The sequence below is a fragment of the Magallana gigas genome, chromosome 6 (genome assembly GCF_963853765.1).
Source record: "Magallana gigas chromosome 6, xbMagGiga1.1, whole genome shotgun sequence".
NCBI classification, from domain to species: domain Eukaryota; kingdom Metazoa; phylum Mollusca; class Bivalvia; order Ostreida; family Ostreidae; genus Magallana; species Magallana gigas.
In genome coordinates, this window is record NC_088858.1 from 6,857,357 (window position 1) to 6,876,838 (window position 19,482).

Genomic DNA, 19,482 nt, shown 5'->3' on the forward strand with positions numbered 1-19,482 from the left:
GTTTCCAGTTCTAGCCACGTTGAGGCCTCCACAATGAGAACCTTTTTATTTTTTTTTTATTTTTTTTTTATTTTTTTATTTTTATTTAGTACATGTTTGATTGACAGTACTGAAATATGCCACACTGCCAGTGCCCCCAGAGCACCGGCTTTAGCGGCATTCTGTTTTCAAAATCATTGAATTACAACAGACTTATGATCTCGAAAGACCAGAAAGTAAATATAACTGTTAAGGGTGAAGTAAGGGGGTAATTTTATGGCCGCCACACAAGCACTTACATGTAACGCCTGCTACAGTGGATATAAATAATTTTTTACGGTGGATATAAGTTCTTTGTGGCCAGTGTGGATGAATATGCAACTGCATACAAGTTACTGTACGAACGTGAAAATCTTTCAAACCGACTTATCGGATCTTGTAGTTCAAGATGCAGGACTTGAACATTGTTCTTTTGTTTTGCATCACTAATTTTGGCAGATTTCACTGGCATTGATAGTTCTTGCATGATGTAAGTGCATGAGGGCTAGTGACGACAATCTGTCCTCGTTCATTGTATTTCGCATATAGCCTTTAATGCGACGAAGCCCAGAAAATGAGCGCTCGGCCTCACAAGAGGTGACAGGTAAGGTGCAACCAATGTGAAGAAGTGTTTTGATATCTGGAAAAATGTCTCCGTCTGCAATTCTGTATGTATCTAGGAGATTGGCTGCTGTGATGCCCTTTTCACCGAGTTTTCCACAAGCCCTCTTCCATTCCAACAAATGCCCTAGTAGATCTTGTGAAGATGAAGATTGTAAGTCCGATTCCCAGAAGAAAAATTCAGAAGAAAGCTTTTGTATTTCAGAATCTGACAGGGTCACCATTTGCTTTGGAACAAGACAGCCAAAAGCATATGCAACACTGTCATCTTTGTTAAACCTGTCATTGAGCTCAGTTGATAAATGATCCAGAAATGGAACAGCTACCGTGCATTTGTAATATTGTTGCGGAGTGGAGCTACCGATATTTGTTCTCTGTGTTTGCCTACCACATGTTCTCGGGACCTTCTCTTCTATTTGAAGCTCATTAGCGATTCGTTTGCAATCTTCATACCACGTTTCAAACTCAGCATCTACTCCTTCTCTCATCTCTTTCACCCTCTCAACACGATCGGTTATCAATGTACGGGTGTCATACACGTCCAGATCATGTTTCTGCAGTTTTGATGCAAGGGGCTTCACTGTCTGCAGAACAGCCCTGACACAGATGAACGTCACCAAAAAGTGGTACGACATCATAGTGGCTAACAATCCCTGTGCTGTGATTTTAGTTTGGGCGTCCCACGACCACTCATCTTGGGTATTTTCGTCAATCCCTGGGTTTACAATGGACCGGAGACATTCAACGACGGCAGTATACATGCTATAGAATACATCATAGCAGGTATGACGTTCTATCCATCTTGTTTTACACAACCCCAACAACTTTTTACGCTTTGATCCCAACCCATGATGTTGAAGGACATGTTCAAAGAAGCGCTGCCTTTTGGGAGAGACGTCAAAGAAAACGAATGTGGCATTAACCCTATCTATCATATTTCTCACAAGAGGTATTTTGCACGCATGGGCTATGACTGTTCAGGACATGACTGTTGCAGTGTGTGAATAGAGCAAGTGGATTGATAGACTTTACTCGAGCTTGACAACCTACCTTTTCTGACGACATTGCTGCTGCCCCATCGTACGCCTAGCCCCTCATTTTGTCAACTGGAATATTGTTCTCTGTTAAAACCTCTACTATTTTATTTGCAATTGCTTCCCCAGTAGTTCGTTTCAGATTGAGAAAATCAAAGAATTCTTCTCGAATATATGGCTCACTTTGACTTTCATCTAAAAATCGTACACACAAAGCCAGGACCTCTTGGTTTGAAAACGTATCGGTCACTTCATCAGCTATGATAGAGTAAAACCCCCTCCCCTTCAGGCCCTTTAATATTTGATTTCTGATGTGCGACCCAATGGTGTCTATGATTTCATTCTGTATGGTCTTGCTGGTATAAGTTGCATTTTTTGGTGCATTTTTTAAATAATCAGCCAGCTCTTTGTCATGACTAGCTAGTAAATTTAGAATGGTCCAGAAATTGCCCTTGTTGGATGATGTACTTGTGGAGTCATCTCTGTGTCCCTTCAGGGGAATGTTCTGTTTTCCACAGAGAATTACTGATTCAACTATCATTCGCAAGAGCCTCAAGTTTTTGTTATACATGTCCTTGTTTTGTGAGCTAATCTTGTACTGGACTGTGGTTTCTGGGGAAGTGAGGCTTGCTTTCAGAGTCTGATATTCAATGCATTTTTGTGGTAGGCAGACTGTTCCTGTCTTAGAATTGAACAATCTTTTCCGCCAACTTTCTTGAAATTTTTGAATGGTTTACTTACAAAGGTGTCGTAACATCTTACATCTGATTGAGAAAACAGCATACAAATTTTGCAAAGACCCCCCTGAAGTGCGCTACTGTGTGTCAACCATTTATATTTATATTTATCCAACCAACTTGCCTGAAAGTACAACTTTTTCTCCTTACCAGCGACGAATTTTGTTACAAAGGGCAAATTTTTCAGGGTTTGTACGTCACAACTGCTTTCCACATAGGCAATTTTTTTCAGTTTGAGATGATGGATGATGACACGAAAGTGGCACTGTCACATTCAAAATTTTACCAAAATCATATCGGGCTGATAGATCTGTTTGTGAGTGGGTGCTTGTTTGGGAATCTGCAGAGTTTTCATCAGTTTTATCACTTTTATGTGAAGTTTCTGGATTTGCACATTCATGTTTTCGTGACGTGCCCTTCCTGAAGTAATCTGATATTTTCTCCTTCTTCAGAGGAGGTTCCCCAGATGACAGGTTTTCAGCAGTTGTATCATCACTTTCATGACATGAAACAAAATGATTTGGCTGCCACATTTCTTTATTCACATTTGATGTGTGGGTCCACATTATGTACATAGGGGGACCATGTTGTTCCTCGGAACAGTCAAGTGGACTGATAGTCTGGTTGGGGACGGGTCGGTTGATAGCAATATGCTCTATTTGGGGAAAGATAGATACTATTGGGCGTTTGAATGCGTTAGCAGTGGCATTAAGATGAAGCAAGGAGGAGTACTGTCCGTCATTTCAGATTTCATGATCTCATTGTTTAAAGACTGGGGGATATTATTCGGGACATTGGCGTGGTCAGAGATAGAGCTTTCAAAAACGTATTTGAAATCTGTCGGCTTTCTTGACATTGCGGTGTATGTTTCATTGCTGGTGTATTTTGAAAAGTTTGTGACCAGCTCATGCATACATCGTACGCGATACTCAACATGATTGCTCTCAGTACCAAAGATAGAGTTGGAAACAGACCTATAAAAACAGTTGCCGTCTCCGACAACTTTCACATGAAAAATGCTTTGTTTGATTCCTGTGTCTCTTGGCAACAGATGCTTTGATACGCCATCATCTGCGGAGGAGATCTTATCTCGTGTTACAACTGTTGTCGGCACGATGTGTTCACGTATAAAGGTGCCTCTCATAAGAGCCTGTTAGACATTCACGACATTAAAACAGGTCATGCACCACCTTTCTAATTTTCAGAATTTATATGTGGCAAGCAATGCCTTTAATGCCTTTGAATAATGAACCCAGTATAGAATACAAATAAAGCTTAATAAGAATTATGTAAAGGTATATAATTAAGAGGACTCAATTATCGTGGCCATTTATAGACTGTATTGATCTCCTTTAGATGAAGATTTCTCTCTATTTGTTTCAGGCGTGGGAGAGTAATGCGTCCGATTTAAAAAAAACTGTATTGTTAGAAAAAAGTTCATTGCCTTAATCCTCGATTAACTGATCTGTTCTTTAAGCTTCTTCCCAAAGAACACAATCACCGGTTCTACGTAATAAAAGATCCTGGGGCAGGGCACCTGATCGAACCACCGTTTGCTCCTCTTCGTACATATATCGTAGGTATATCGTCATGTTTATAACATGTTTATGATGCTGTACATGTCTCATGTACACCTGCTGTTTACAGACATCCCCATTTCGTGGTATCAAAGGGTGGAGTGGTCCTGGCCGTTTATTTACTACAATCTATATAAATTTTTAAGCTATGGTGTATGACATTTTTTCTTCACTTTATGATAGTTTATATAGTTTAAATCATTACATCTGTATGATACCAGAAACGATGAAGAAAATGTTTATATTCGATCAGTAATATTCACCAGATTGCTCTATAATTTTTAGGCGGTTACTGTCCTTGGGGTGGAGAAATAAAAGATTATAGTTACATGTTCATTTCTGATGAATGTTTGACTCTCCCTAAAATGTGCAATTATCAGGCAAATATATGCTACCAAACACATTAGATTGCCCAGCTTTGATATTTACCTTACATGCATGTATTTCATAGGGCATACTCTAAAACCTGGCCTGGCCTCAAAGTTGGCCTGGCCTCACTTTTGGCCTCAAAATTGGTCTGGCTCCAAATTTTGGCCTGGCCTCAAAAATTGGCCTGGCCTCAAATTTGGCCTCTTCAAAAATTGTTGGCCTCAAATTAATTTTTATAGTTTCTTTACATATTTGATTTATTTTCAATGCACATTAAACATCCCACTTTGTGGCTTTAGTCTCTTATAGTGATAGTCTATTAAAAATAATAGTTACAATTGACACTATAGTACTAACAATGCATAATTATGACTACAGGTATGTCGAGTAATCCATTCTAATAGATTTTTATTCAGTCTGTTTTAAATTCTTAAGAACTTAAAGAATGTGATTTTGCCTGCCATTGTATAACCATGACATTATTTTGTATGTATTTAGAGTAAATTGCTCTCAGGATCGGACAATAGCAATTTAACTCTTCTTTTACCAACGACTTGTTTAAGAAAAAATAATTGAAGCCAATACTTGTTCTAACCAACATCAAAGGTCACAAAATGTTTTGCTTTGTTCAAATTCTGACAATGATAATTCCCAGAGGAGAAAAATTGTTTCCTAAATATACAAGCAACACATGCATGAAACTCTACTCTAATCAGGAGGTGATGATTAATGACCATCACTGAGTCAAGTTATCAGAGGATTCAATGTGCAGTCGTTCACATATGCCATTAATTATATTAGACTGCGTGAAATGTTAAATGACAAGATAGGCAATGAATCTGACCCCTATGTAGCAGATTAGCAACAGAAAAGATTAATATCGAATTTCTGCAGGGGAGGGGAATTTAGGCTTGATCGGTGTTGACAGGTAATGTAAACAAACTGCAAATTTTAAAGTGAATTACACAGTGATAACAATTTAATGCTTGTACCAGTTTACAAATATGTTGGATATCAATCAGGTCAGTCTCTTAAGATGATGTTTAACTTTTAAATGGGAGATGGGGGGAGGGGGGGGAAGCTCTTTGTTTTTAAGTTAATCGCTTTGGTATTGGCATAATCTATTCCTTAACAATAGTAAGAGCAGTACTTTACATGCATGTCATAGGTAATTTTTGTGTGTTTAGACATGGATTAAATTAATTAAACTTGAACAATCGGTCAATTGTCATAAATTATTATAGATTTTTTCATATGATTATTCCTTAAACATTAATAAAGCATTGGATTTTTAATTTCTAAAAGAAATCAGTAAAAATTCAAACTAAATGTAAGAAATTGAAAAAAAGAAAAATTTTAAAATTTGAGGCCAACAATTTTTGAAGAGGCCAAATTAGGGGCCAGGCCATATTTTGAGGCCAGGCTAAAATTTGGGGCCAGGCCAACTTTGATGCCAGGCCAACTTTGAGGCCAGGCCAGGCCAATGGGGCCAGGCCAGGCCAGGCCAGGTTTTAGAGTATGCCATTTCATAGCACCTGAATTGGCCACAAACTTTTAGAATGTTACGTAACTTCAATTTATCTTTGTGCATTCACGTGTTCGTGCATTTATGTGGTAATTGAAGGCTACACAGGATGGGGTCACCCAGAAGTAGGGCACAGGGCGGCACATAATGTGATAGCATTAGTGACGCTGACTTTGTTTTTATCCGCATAGGGTAGGGAAATAGTTGTTTAGAGCATTTTAAAAGTTATTATCTATTTGGGAAATAAATAATTTGGTAGATGTTTTATTTGTAACGCGCTTAATTGAGCTCAAATATGTAATTAGCGGGAAAGTTATATCTCTGCATAATGAATGAAATGATGAAAATTATCTGAAGAATGTGTTTAAAATACGCTGTATATACATGTTTACCCTTAAAAGACAAGCTCATTCTTCAAAATTAATTTTATTTACAGTTCCAGTGGTAGAATCAAATAATCTTTAAGTTTCAATCCTCATTTACTCAAAGGTGTAGAAGGGTTTGACTCTTACGCTATGAATAACGAAAGTAGGCGCACAAGCAAGTTTGAAGGAATCATTGAAACTGAATTTAAGAAATGAGTGTCGATCTACAATATTTTATAAATTGTTCCTTACACCAGAGTTAGTATTCAACATGACAACCGCCACAACGCCCAAAGAACATGGAAAATATGTCATTATTGTAGAGAAGTCCCATGTTAAGCCTAGAGACAAAACATCGTTTTAAAAATGTTGTGAATGAGTATCTTTTTAGATTAAATGCAACGTATTTCTATATTCAAACGCAAATTTAAACGATAAGCCTAACTTCATTTTCAGAAATATTAACCGATTTTCAGGTCCGCTTTTTCTCTGGATGTATTAAAATTGATAATGAAATTATACAGCTAATCATGAAGAAACGGTCCTCACCGTCTGATCTCTGATGAATTTTGAATCAATTAATTCGACCATTTGAATTTCCAAAATCTACCGAACAAAAAGATATTGATGTTTTAGTAAACATATTTATGAAAAAGCAATTACCATATAAAAAAATAATTGAAAATGTGTATTTCATGTACCAAATAATTTCACAATAGAAAAGAAGACTTCCAGTGCTCTGCTTTGCCAATGATGAAAAGCCATGATTGATTGATTCTGGAAAATCCAAGCAGTCATTTAAAGAACCTGAATTAAACTATTGTATTTTTTGAAGTGCTTTTCAATTATTAACTTCAATTTTGTAGGGGAAAAAATTATTCATAACTTAGTCCTTTTTGTCACGTGTAAATAACATCGGGATCGGTAGTCTTCCTCGAAAATGAAAGAAGGCTTTTCAGTTTTAGATGGACTGTTGTTGATATTTGATTATGTCACGTGTGCGGAATATACGAAGTAAGTATGAATTAGCTGATCAAAGGTTGTGTTTGGAAGCTCTTGTTTGACGATGAGGTAGAATATTCCACCTGTGTCGGTTTTCATGAAAACATAACATATCAATAGCCGATTAAGATTATTTGATTTATAACGTTGTAAACACATGGTTTTATTTTACATCTATGAAATGATTTAAGAAAGATTTTACATATGGTGCATTTTAATCTTACCTTTCAGAGTTATTTTCGGTTGTGACGTCATTACCGAAAATCAATAGGTTTTCCACTTCAACTCTCCACATGTCTAATGTACAGTTATCAGTAACTCCAAATGAAGCTTTAGTTGATGAGAAAGTCAACATCAGAGTGGATGGACTGCCCAAGAATGGACCAATCACAATCAAAGCCTCATTACAAGAAGGATCCCTGCGATTTTCATCATATGGATGTTACACTGCAACAGACGAAGGTTCTGTCGTTGTTGGGGAACAAAAATCTCGGCTAGGAACTTACACTGGTGTGTATAAATTTGTATTTTGTCCTTATCAAAAGAATTTTAAAAAGGGATGAATTTTTTTTATAAAGAACTTTGTATTTTAAGCTCACCTGAGCCAAAAGCTCAAGTAAGCTTTTTTGATCAGGTAAAGGGATTCAAGTTTATTAAAATGAAAGGCCAGGCCCTCTTCAAAAGGAGATAATGAAGAATTATTGAAAATGTTGGTATCTTTTAAAAATATTTTTCTCAAAAACTTATTGGCTAGAAAAAGCTGAAACTTTTGTGGAAACATCTTTATGAAGTGTAGATTAAAGGTTGTTCAAGTCATGATTCCCAGGGAAAGGTGGGGTCACAATAGATTGTCTAATTATTTCATAATTTTATATATAGTAAAATCTTCTTCTTCTCAAAAACTTGATCAGAAAAGCGGTAACTTGTGTGGAAGCATCCTTAGGTAGTGTAGATTCAAGTTTGTTCAAATCATGATCCAAGGACGTAGGGTAGGGTGACCATTTGCACTGTGTTTTATTTATATGCAAGAATTTTGACATTTCTTCATTCTCAATAGTTTAGACTGGCGCCCTGGACAATTATTGGGCCCCACAAGAGATTCAAAGTCTGTTATAGATTTTATATAGAAACAGTTGTTTAAGATCTTCTTGAGAATTACTATGTCCTATATGTAATATGACTATGAAATCATCCAATTACAATAGAAGCTCAATATTTTACTAATTTGTACATAGTTTGTGTATAAGTCCATAAAGCTGATTTCATTATGGCTATTGTTGCTCAGGTGAGCAATGTGGCCAATGGGCCTCTTGGTCTTTTTTTTAACTGAAGTTCAAATTGTAGAATTCAGAGACTTAAAATGAATTTTAAAAATCCAGATGTTAAGGTGGCTCGACACACCAATGCGTTATTTGAAGGATCGATGAAGAATTCTCTTTGAGAAATGATTATTCAAAAATGACACCTATATCGGCCTCTCATTATTTTATATGAATTTTTTTGTATTTTGTTATAGAAACCGGAAACATCGTTTTAGCTGCGAAAAAGATACATTAGAGCTAAAAATTTGTTATCAATTAATGCACAATACAATTATCTATAAATTCATATCAAAAACGGCCAGATAAACTTTGAAATATTTTTGTAAAAAAAATATTTATGAAAATGAAAAAAAAGGATTGTAGATATTTTTTAAATCTATGGATAAAAACTGCAGATAAACTGTTACTCGCATTTAACAATTGCTGTACAATCATATTTCAACAAGAAATTGAAACCAAATAGTGAAATTAAAGTATAAATGGAATATTTTAAAATCGAACCGATCCCGATTGTAATTAAACTGATCCCGAACGAAATCACATAAAGTTAGAATGAATCAGAATTTTGCAAAAATGTCAGGTTGTTTAGCTGTAAAAGGGTTTTGTCATTTACTAACTTTATAATTTATATCAATTACTTAGAAAAAAACTGCAGTTTATTTGTAAAATTTCAATTTTAAAATAATTCTGATCGGGATCAGTTTTTTTTCAATCGGGATCGGTTCAAATTTGATAATAGCAATTTTTCCAAAATTTCGCATTTTCATTTCAATTTCTTTGTAAAATATCATTGTTTAGTAAATAGGTTATGTGACTATATGTTATTTTAAAAATTGTATCCATAGATTAAAAAGATATTAAAGAATTACAATTTTGATTTTCAGAAATATTTTTTTAATTAAAAAATTAAACACTTGACCAAACGATCTTTGACATGAATTTATTTATTATTATATTACACATTAATTGACAACAAGTTTTAAGCTTTAATATATTCTGTTTGTCTCCAAAACAGTTTTTCCTATTTCACTGAAAAAATACAAAAAAATTCGTATAAAATAACTGAAAGCCGATATTGATCTCTGTTTTGTGGAATCATGTTTCAAAAAAGATTCTCTATCGATCCATAAAATAAAATTTTGGTGTGTCGAGGAACCTTAAAAGCTGTTGTTCTTGCATGATGGATAAAATTCTGTCCATATATGAATCTTTTTCTTTTATTTAAGTATTGACCCCACATGTTGCTGCTCTTACAATATAGATAAGACTATTAATATTTGTTTATTAAATCCTTTTCTCATATTTAGGTATTGAGCCTATGGGATTATTTTGGAGCATGAAACCTGAACCCTCCTGCAGACAAAATGTAAGACTGCTTAAAAAGGACATAACTAAGCCAATAGCAGTGGATCTGTCTGTGCTGGAGGGACACCTTTCATGGGAGGATCTGTTTGATCCTCCCCCACAACCACTGGCGACAGTGAATGTTCTCCGTTGGTACAAACACAAGAGTGTGCGACGAGAGAGGGTGGTTGAGGGAAATATCAGGGGAGCAATCTTCACTCCTCCAGGTACATTTCTGTATTTAATGGCATCATGCTGTTAATATCTTTAGTGCATCAATATAAATAAATCTAGCTCAAAAACATAAACTGAGAAAAATTTGAAATTATCACAGCTTTTGAGTAACTTTTTTTTTTTTATGAAACTTGATCTGCAACTTTCAATTGCAAGTGCTTTTTAGTCTTGGATTTTGCTTAATTTATTTACAATGAATCTTAATTTAAAAAAAAACCCAATTCTTTGGGCAAGTTAACAACTGAAGATTTTTATAATCAAAGTAATGAAAGTATACTGATAGACGGAGGCATCATTTCGGAGGATATTAATCTAATACGGTGTACATGTAATCAAACTATCGAAGTACCGACGGGATTTGAAATTATTGATTAATATTTATCTTAAGATCAATGATATTTAATTTCGAATGATAAGTAGTTTGTTATCCGTATTTGAATTACTATACTATGAATTTTCGGGCTTTTCCGACAATTTTATGAATTCCGGGAAAACACCATGTGAATCACGTTGTGTAATATTTATAGATATACTAATTAATTCCATCGAACTATGTATCAGAAATAGAATTATTTCCGGAAAATTGAATGGATCCAAGCAATATTTAATTCTAGTCTCATTTAAAAAGACCTTCGGTTGTCTCCATTAATCTCTGACAAGCAAGAAAGACTCTCTGCTTGTCGGAAATTTACGGAGACAGCCGAGCGTCTGGTTGAACAAGACTATATTGAACTCTGGTGTAGGATTACATATGACTACAAAAAATATCTAAATTGTTTGTACCATTTAATTCTGATGATTTTCAAAGTATTTATAAACGAGTTCTATGCATACATGCATAGGAATAGTAACATTCAGAAATATGCTAATTCAAGTCCACGCCAACCTGTTCAAAAACTAAATTCTGCCAAATATCGTACACGCCAAAAATAATATGTTTACAGTATATTTCTAGTAAGTGTTTCCAAAAATTATGGAATGAAAAATTTATATTTAAGAGATGCTACAGCTTAATTTGCGCAAATAACGTGAAATGAAAATTGACCCATAACTTACATGAATTTTCAAATACTGTAATAAATGCCTTGTAAAGTTTGAAAGTTCTCAATTTACCGTTAAATTAATCATTTCGGATGGTCCAAACAGTAATTATTCCTAGCTTAGCCTTTTGATCAACAGCTTGGTGCATCAATAGTGAACAATTCAGTGTGCCTTTCTGCAAGGGGGTGAAAAGACTACAAATTTCAGATTTTAATTGTGGTGTAAACCAAATTTTAAAGGTATAAATTTTGAATTCTGGAAAAATCTTTAACACGCAATTGCATGCTTAATATTGCTGTAAAAAGATTCAATCTTTCGGTACATGTACAACTTCTTTTCTTTTATCTAAATATATTTAAAAAGGGAAATAACCAAGATGAGGAGAATTTTCTGTAAAGTCTCTTTAAAGCTAATTTTAAAAATAATATACCGGTAGATCTTGTAATATCTCCGTAATTCACTTTTAAAAGAAAACATGTACATTCTGTCAAATGTTTTCACACTTTTCACCCAAAATACTCTTATCAGCTTGCAAAAACACACTTACTTCCCGACTTACATACACGGTACTTTGAAATCAACAGCGCTGGCCAGACATACAGTATTAATCAAGCCTCACCGCCCGTGGCCTGGGTACTCTACCTATGCACCTATTGACTATGGGGTTTTTTTGCGTCAAAGGGTGTAATCTGGATGTTTGTTTGCTAAATTATTCTAATAGTAGGTTTAATATGCATGAATAGCAAAACTAGATGAAAATATGTCATGCTTCGATCACGGATGTCAGTACTTAATTGGGGGAATATTCAAGCTTCATTTAGCAGTGGTTCAACTTGTTGAATAATCATTTTATTGGATCGATGGGGTGGTGGGGCTACATGTATATACCGTTAGCTACATGTATACATAGAAAGATACGTAGGAGATTAAATGATAATGTGCAATTAATATATGATCCAGACAAATCTATTGAATATCATAATTATTCAATATTTCAGTCAACACTAGATTGTTCTTGAGGAATCCTTATTATTTGATGTCACGGACAGGAGGCTGTATAAAAAGTATAAATAGCCACTATATGATTGCACATCATTGCTATTCTTAAACTCATGCATATTCATACTTACTAGGAATTTGACGTATGGACCAAAATTTGCAAGAGCAATTATATTTATTAATTGCAATATGTGTAGTTCTATTTATTGTATATTTTGTAATTGCAAATACGATATTTTTTTCGAAAATAATATTGAAATATGAATCCTAAACGAATGTACAAATATTGCTGCTAGGTGGTTCCGTCAAATCCTCCAAGTTCATTATTGACGTCACACGCAAGCTGACCGGTCTTTCTAGCTGACCGGTAGCAATAGAGGAGGCTTATAGGCTAAAAATACAGAAGTTGGAATGTTATCCAACCTCATTATCGAATGCCATTTGCTTTCAGGACCTGGTCCCTTCCCTGGAGTGATTGACTTGTTTGGCAGTGGGGGCGGACTGTTTGATCACAGAGCAGCTTTATTGGCCTCCAGAGGATTCTGTGTGTTCGCTCTGCCATTTTTTGCATATGAGGACTTACCAAAGTCTCTACCAGATGTCTCATTAGATTATCTAATTGTAGGTCAAATTACTAGTACATCATATATGTCAGATGTACAAAGTGTAGAAATTATATTCAGCTTGTATAATATTTGGCAGAAAATGATTTTTCAACTAATTAGTGAATATTTTATTTAGGGCATCTCTGAATGTACCTTCTATAAATATGTTTGATGTTTAGCATTATACTTGATTTAGCAGAAGCTTTTAAAACTTGCATAAAATTTAATACTATTGTACATTTATCTGCGGTTGTTTTTTAAAGGAAAGTACAGAATGGTTTGCAGGATTACCTAAAGTCAAGAAGGATGGTATTGGTATTATTGGACTCTCTAAAGGAGGGATGTATGCTCTAGAGCTGTGTAGACAGGTGTCCCAGGTAAGAGAACATTGTTACAGGTACCTTTATACAGGGTTGTCTCTAAAAATTGAAGTAGAAGGAAGAAATAAAAAAAAGTAAAAGGAGGTCTGGTGGTCAAGCTTATAGCTAGATTGTTTTTGGAATGCAAAAATAGCCGGGTAAATACATCACTTTAGGGGGGGGGGGGGGGGGGAATTCCCCGCCCCCGGGTCTTAGAGACAACCCTGCCTGTAGCAGCCATTATTATGTCCTGATGTGAACATAACACAATTGATTCTGTCCTCAGTTCCATTTATATGCTGTTGATTGATTCATCATTGAAATTAGTTTTTGAAATAAATGAATTTTGAACAAAATTATGTGCTACAACTATACTTTTTCAGATAAAAGCTGTGGTTTTGGTGAATGGTGTCTCATTTTACTCTGATGTTCCTCTGAAATATAGCAAAGGAGACATTATGAATAGCGAGTTAGTTTACCTCAGTTATAGTCTGTCCCAGGTTTTTGTTTCCATCACATTTTGATAATTTTTAATGAGAATACCTGTCAAAGAGGTATAATTGAAATCAATACCAGAGGAAAAATCAAAGATTTCTTCATCATTTTTTACCTGCAGATATTTAAATGAATGAAAAAAAAATTCTAATGGAGATTTATGATTGGAAATGTTTACAACTTTTCTTCTTTCAGAAATACTCAAGATGCCTTGTACAATTTGTTAACTTTATAATCCGGATACTTTTCATGTCAATTGCAATGACTTTCTATTTTTCGTTGTTTATTGAAACCTGAAGCAGCAGAGGGGGCGTTTGAAAACAATAAATTGTACTTTTTAGCCCACCTGAACCGAAGGTTTAAGTGAGCTTTACTGATCACCCGTTGTCCGTCGTCTGTCTTTCCGTCTGTAAACTTTTCACATTTTTGACTTCTAAAACCACTGGGCCAAATTTAATCAAACGTAATATTAAGCACCCCTACAGAAAGGGAATTTTAAATTGTAAAAATAACGGACTAAACCCTTTTTAAAAGGGAGATAATTGCAAAACAGTGAGAATAAGGTGTACCGGTACTGTATGTCTTTAAAAATCTTCTTCTCAAGAGCCATTGCACCAGATGTGCCACTATTTACACAGAAGCTTGTATATACATGTATATTGAAGACTTTAAATTGTAAAAATTGAGACACCCCCCCCCCCCCCCCCCCCCCCCCCCGGACAAAAACTGGGGCCCTAGACGGGGTTCAAAGCTTAACATAGAAATAAATAGCAAAAATGTTTAAAAATCTTAACTCTTTTCAAGAACCATTAGACCAGACATGCCACTATTTACACAAAAGCTTGTATATATAGTGAAGATTCTAAATTTAAAAAATCGTGAGCGCTGGACCAAAACTAGGGCCCCTGGCGGGGTTCAAAGTTTAACAGAAGTAAGTTGGAAAATGCTTAAAAATCTTCTTCTCAAGAACTACATTGCAACAGTTTGAGAGACTACTATGCAAGCATCCTTGGCTATTGTAGATTCTAAATTTCTGTTGTAAAATTGTGTCTCCCAGACTACCTGGGTAATATGGGGGCCCAAAGAGGGATTCAAAGTTTAACATAGAAGTATATATTGGGAAAATGTTTAAAAATCTGCTTCTCAAGTAGATGTACTACAGTGTTACAATTTGTCAGATACCTATGCAAAGATCCTCAAATATTGTAGATTCTAAGATTGTAAGTTTTGACCCCTATACTAGTATTGGGACCCCAAGAGGGGCTCAAATTTTAACATAGAAATATATGGAGAAAATGTTTTACAATCTTCTTCTTGAGAACTACAATGAAACAATTTGTGAGATAACTATGAAAGGATCCTCAATTGGTGTAGATTGGTAGTTGTTAAAGCCAACCATAAACCCCGGACCAATACTGGGGCCCCAGAAAGGGGTTTAAAGTTTAAAATAGAAATAGCATATGCTACGAAATAAAATATTACAAGGAACTGTTGTTCAGGTAAGCGATGTGGCCCATGGACCTCTTCTTTCATTCTAGTGGATGAGCATAGTTAGGGCACAAATTTATTTTTGATTTTTCAAAATATTATGCAAAAAGTGATAGAAGCAGAAACCTGGGATAGAGTATAGCAGTGTATTTATTGATGTGATTCCACTTAATGAAAACATTACAATGATTACCACATCTTCCAAACTGTTTCAGATTTAAATTTGATAAAATTATTACAACACCAGAGGGAATAGATATAAAAGAATGTTATAAACCCACAGATGATGAATTCATAAAGGTATGTATAAATGTCTATATGAAAATCAGTTATAATAAAATAGTTCTCATCAGTCAAGTTACATGTACTCGATATTTTAAAATCCACTTTAAAATGCATCATTTACCAATGTCTGGTTTTTAAAGTGACAAAATTTATTCAAATGCCTACAATAAGTTATGTTTAATAAATGTTGTTAAATAGATTTTTATTACAGTCATATTGTGTTGCTGTTGTCCGTCTGTCGGTTGTTTGGTCCACCAATAGTTTTCATTCATTTCCTTTGCAGAGATTGCATGTATTAAGATGAAATTTGGTATAGAGATTTCTTATAATAATATCTAGATCAAATTCGATTTTAGGTATGATTGAGCAATTTTCAACAGAGTTATGCCCTTTGGACTTAGTAAAATTCCATTTATTTGAAGTTTCCGTTCATTTACTTAAGGTAGCACATGTTGACATGTTTGGTATACAGATTTATCATGATAATATCAATAATATCAAGTTTGATTTTGGGATCGGTGATGCAATTGTTGTCAGAGTTATGCCCCTCGGACATAAAAAAATTCCAATTATTTGCATATTCCGCTCATTTTTTTCGCAGAGGTTGCACATGTTGAAGTGAAATTTGGTAAACAGATTTATCATGATGATATCTAGGTCAAGTTTGATTTGGGGTGCGTTCGTGCAATTGTTGACAGAGTTATGCCCCTTGGACTTAAAAAAATTCCACTTATTTGCAGTTTCTGTTCATTTTCTTCGTGAATGTTTCCGAGGAAGGGGGGCATAAGTGTTTCACAAACATCTCTTGTTCTTTTGAGAGTCACGACATGTAAGGATCCTTTTGTTATTATATGCAACCATAGGTAGAATGATAGCACGGACCACAAGCACATCAGACTTCTTTATATTCAAGATGCCTCCCTTCTATGTAATGTACTAATGAGCCATGAAGGAAGCAATGCCAACAAATTTAACGTAATCCGCTGACGCAGGATAAGTTTATTTTTTTAATGCATTGCTATACTCACTTGTAGCACTAAAGAAAGAATTTTGCTTTGAAATGTTAAAAAACAACCATTACTGGAGTTTCTCCTTTTGCACACGGGGGATAGTGAAGCCAATGTGTTGTGTATCTCTTTATTTTACAAGCAGGGGATAGTGAAGCCAATGTGTTTCGTATTTCCCCCTTTTACAGGCGTGGGAGAGTGAAGCCAGTGTGTTGTGTATCTCTTACAGGCATAGAAGAGTGAAGCCAATGTATTGTGTATCTCTTCCTTTTACAGGCATGGGAGAGTGAAGCCAGTGTGTTGTGTATCAATGGAGAGGATGATGGATCACTTGACTACAAAACCAATGAACGCTTCCTGGAGCTGGTCCCTGAAGACCAGAAGCACCGGTTCCAGATGATCAAGTACCCCAGGGCTGGCCATCTAATTGAGCCTCCATACACACCACACTGCCGGTATTCCTTCCACAAAGTCTTCCGTAAGTCCTGGAGTAAAAAACATTTATACTGCATGAAGCTGATTTGCTCATGATTTTGATATGAGACTCTTAAAGCACTCCTCTATGCCCTTTAATACAATTTACCTGCCATTGCATATTGGGTTAATAAGAAACTTATTATGAAAAATTAAGTTTTTTCAATTTCAGAGTTTGATTTTTTGTGGGGAGGAGAGACAAAGGGTCACAGTGTTGCCCAGGAGGATTCTTGGAGGCGGATCCTGGACTTTTTCTCCCACCATCTAAATGGCAAACAGACATTGAATAACAGTGTTTCTAAGCCCGCCAGTAAACTTTAGAACTGGAGGGTGTGGATCAAAGTATTTTGTGCCCCAGGCAATCAGTAAACTTTAGAACTGGAGGGTGTGGATCAAAGATCCAAAGATGAAGAATGACAGTTTAAAGAGAATCTACATAGTCGGGCATCATATTTAAAACAATCGTCTGCCGATTTAAATTGCAGAGAAAAATTAAAATTGTGACTAAAATGTGATAGCAAAGCAAGTTTACCTCAATTTTAAAATCTACAAAAGATACATGTAGATTGATTTTATTATTTGCTCCAGCTGTGTGTGAGATATTTCATCTTAGTGTACATGCCATATAATGAACAACTGTCTAATTGTTTTGGCAGTTAGTTTGAGTTTGTTAGTATCTGTCTGTCTGTGTATCTGTCACGAATCATAATCAATGCATTGTACATCTATATAAAGGTACAAGTATCTATAGTACACCCATGGGATGTGAATGTTTATTTACATTTCCTGATGTATTTGTGAGAAAACACACTAAAATGCCATTTTTGTATGAATTATATATCATATGATATTAAGAAAATACTAATTATATAACCATGCACATGTATACAGTTTAAGTCAACAAAGACTAACAAGTTTTTATGCATCCCTACATCAGCGCGTCTTTTAACCACAATGAACCACAATGTTACCACAATGAACCACAATGAACTTTGTTATTCAAAAGGTATAAAATTTAATTAAAGTTTAATTTAAGGTCAGACAAGACCTATCATCGTTATGTTAACTTTTTTATCTCTGCAATGTGAAGATTTCCATTTCTGTAATTCTAAATGTACATATTCATGTTTTTTGATAATTTTCTATATAAATACAGTATATGGTTTCTGTTGAAAATGTCAACGACATTATCAGTAAGCATTCAATTGGATTTTGCATGCTGATAAACGACAAAATCAAAATATCTAACTCCAAAAATAGCATGGTAATGCACTCTGAATTGCAAGTAAAGAAGAAATGTTAAATCAAGAAAAATTATCTTAAACTTAGGAACGTCATGTTTGTCCATAAATATATCTTAAAAATTTCTGACGGTATGCTGTGTTACAGAACTAATGCATTTTCAATTATGTATGTGTATGTTCAGGTACACCCATCATATTTCATTCATTCAGAATTCAATTATTTTAGTACATGTAACGTTAAGATGGTGGTATATATTATTGATGTGTAAAGCATGAGTAAAAAAAAACCATCTATATACATGTACATGTATAAGGTAAATTTTGATATATACATGTAAATATAAATTGTGAATATTATTTAATTAAAGCTTAATATAATGAGTTAAGTTGTCGTATTGTTTGATTTTTAAAGAAATCAAACATTATATGACATTGAATGGTTAAATAAAATAATTTTACGATTTTTGTAATCTTTGGGTTTTGTGCTTAATTAAGATGTGCAACACAACGGTAATAATAAACGCTCACTCTAATATATCGAAGAAAAAACAAACAAACAAAAGAAGGGATCAACTCTCAATATTACCAATGTACACAGAATCTAGACCAGAAAAGGGAATAAAAGGATGTACGAAATTTTAAAAAAAAAGTGTCATGTAGATTTGTTTGATAACTGAAGATTGTATCATCCTTTGTTTAAATGGTTGTGAACTATAAGGATTTTAGAATAACGCTATTATAGCGAGGGTTCCACTGAAATTTGTAAACTTCTTCATCTAAAACAATCAAATTCAGATTTCATAGTATAAGGTGAACTTCATATACGTCATATGCTTATACTTTTAAATGACCCATAACATTGAGAATATTATGGATATATATATATATATGATACAATATCATATCACATGAAACAATATCATGTTGTATCATTATATTATACTATTTTTAACCGAGTTTTCCAAAGGAAAAATCCAGTTATTGAAATGGTGAAAATGGCAGGCAAGCGGGCGGTTGCCAAGAGCGTACCCTTGTTGAAAAAAAATACCAGCTATTGAACTTAGTCATTTTCTGACAGAACATTGCATATAGGGTACCCCTACGTATCTGCAATGCCCAATCCCATTGCAATATATAATGCAATAAAATATGTTCAAATCAAATAGGGTATCCCTATTGTACGGATTGCTCCTCCTACAGTTTTGAAGATAGGAAGTTGATGTTTAGCAGATAATTTGGAAATATATCAGAGATGTGCTTTGTTGCAATCATTTGATTTTGCTTCGACAGACTTCATACGGAATTTTACTTTAAGAAAAGTAACGCATCAACATTTA

At 34.6% G+C, this 19,482-nt stretch overlaps 3 protein-coding genes across 6 annotated transcripts; 1 reads left to right on the forward strand and 2 right to left on the reverse strand.

Annotated features, from left to right (window-relative positions):
- Positions 1–464: 464 nt before the first annotated feature.
- Positions 465–1,400, reverse strand: LOC136276123 (52 kDa repressor of the inhibitor of the protein kinase-like). The gene has a single exon (XM_066087149.1). The coding sequence runs from the start codon at positions 1,398–1,400 to the stop codon at positions 465–467; it is 936 nt and encodes a 311-aa protein (XP_065943221.1).
- A 325-nt stretch (positions 1,401–1,725) lies between these two features.
- LOC136276124 (zinc finger MYM-type protein 1-like) lies at positions 1,726–2,810 on the reverse strand. Its single transcript, XM_066087150.1, has 2 exons — positions 2,697–2,810; positions 1,726–2,313 (listed from the first exon to the last, which is right to left on the reverse strand). Exons 1-2 carry the CDS (start codon positions 2,808–2,810, stop codon positions 1,726–1,728), a joined length of 702 nt encoding a protein of 233 aa, XP_065943222.1.
- A 3,149-nt stretch (positions 2,811–5,959) lies between these two features.
- On the forward strand, positions 5,960–18,506 carry LOC105328098 (acyl-coenzyme A amino acid N-acyltransferase 2). 4 transcript variants are annotated; one of them, XM_066088970.1, is made up of 10 exons: positions 5,960–6,073; positions 7,480–7,758; positions 9,878–10,141; positions 12,188–12,253; positions 12,640–12,809; positions 13,057–13,170; positions 13,536–13,621; positions 15,351–15,435; positions 16,704–16,905; positions 17,074–18,506. In XM_066088970.1, the coding sequence occupies exons 2-10, from the start codon at positions 7,542–7,544 to the stop codon at positions 17,220–17,222; spliced, it is 1,353 nt and encodes a 450-aa protein (XP_065945042.1). In that variant the 5' UTR covers positions 5,960–6,073; positions 7,480–7,541; the 3' UTR covers positions 17,223–18,506. The 4 variants fall into 4 exon arrangements, with proteins under 4 accessions (XP_065945042.1, XP_065945039.1, XP_065945040.1 ...); XM_066088967.1 differs by lacking the exon at positions 5,960–6,073 and adding an exon at positions 6,993–7,260; XM_066088969.1 differs by lacking the exon at positions 5,960–6,073 and adding an exon at positions 7,241–7,317.
- The last annotated feature ends 976 nt before the right edge of the window (positions 18,507–19,482 follow it).

Excerpts from the sequence above, each read along its gene's own strand:
- LOC136276123 (XM_066087149.1), bottom strand. The coding sequence starts at position 1,400 with ATGTATACTGCCGTCGTTGAATGTCTCCGGTCCATTGTAAACCCAGGG.
- LOC136276124 (XM_066087150.1), bottom strand. The coding sequence starts at position 2,810 with ATGAATGTGCAAATCCAGAAACTTCACATAAAAGTGATAAAACTGATG. Across the intron at positions 2,314-2,696 it reads ATCAGCCCGATATGATTTTG|ACTCTGAAAGCAAGCCTCAC; the intron begins GTAAAATTTTGA and ends ATTGAATATCAG.
- LOC105328098 (XM_066088967.1), top strand. The coding sequence starts at position 7,236 with ATGTCACGTGTGCGGAATATACGAA. Across the intron at positions 7,759-9,877 it reads TCGGCTAGGAACTTACACTG|GTATTGAGCCTATGGGATTA; the intron begins GTGTGTATAAAT and ends TCTCATATTTAG. Across the intron at positions 13,622-15,350 it reads GGAGACATTATGAATAGCGA|ATTTAAATTTGATAAAATTA; the intron begins GTTAGTTTACCT and ends AAACTGTTTCAG.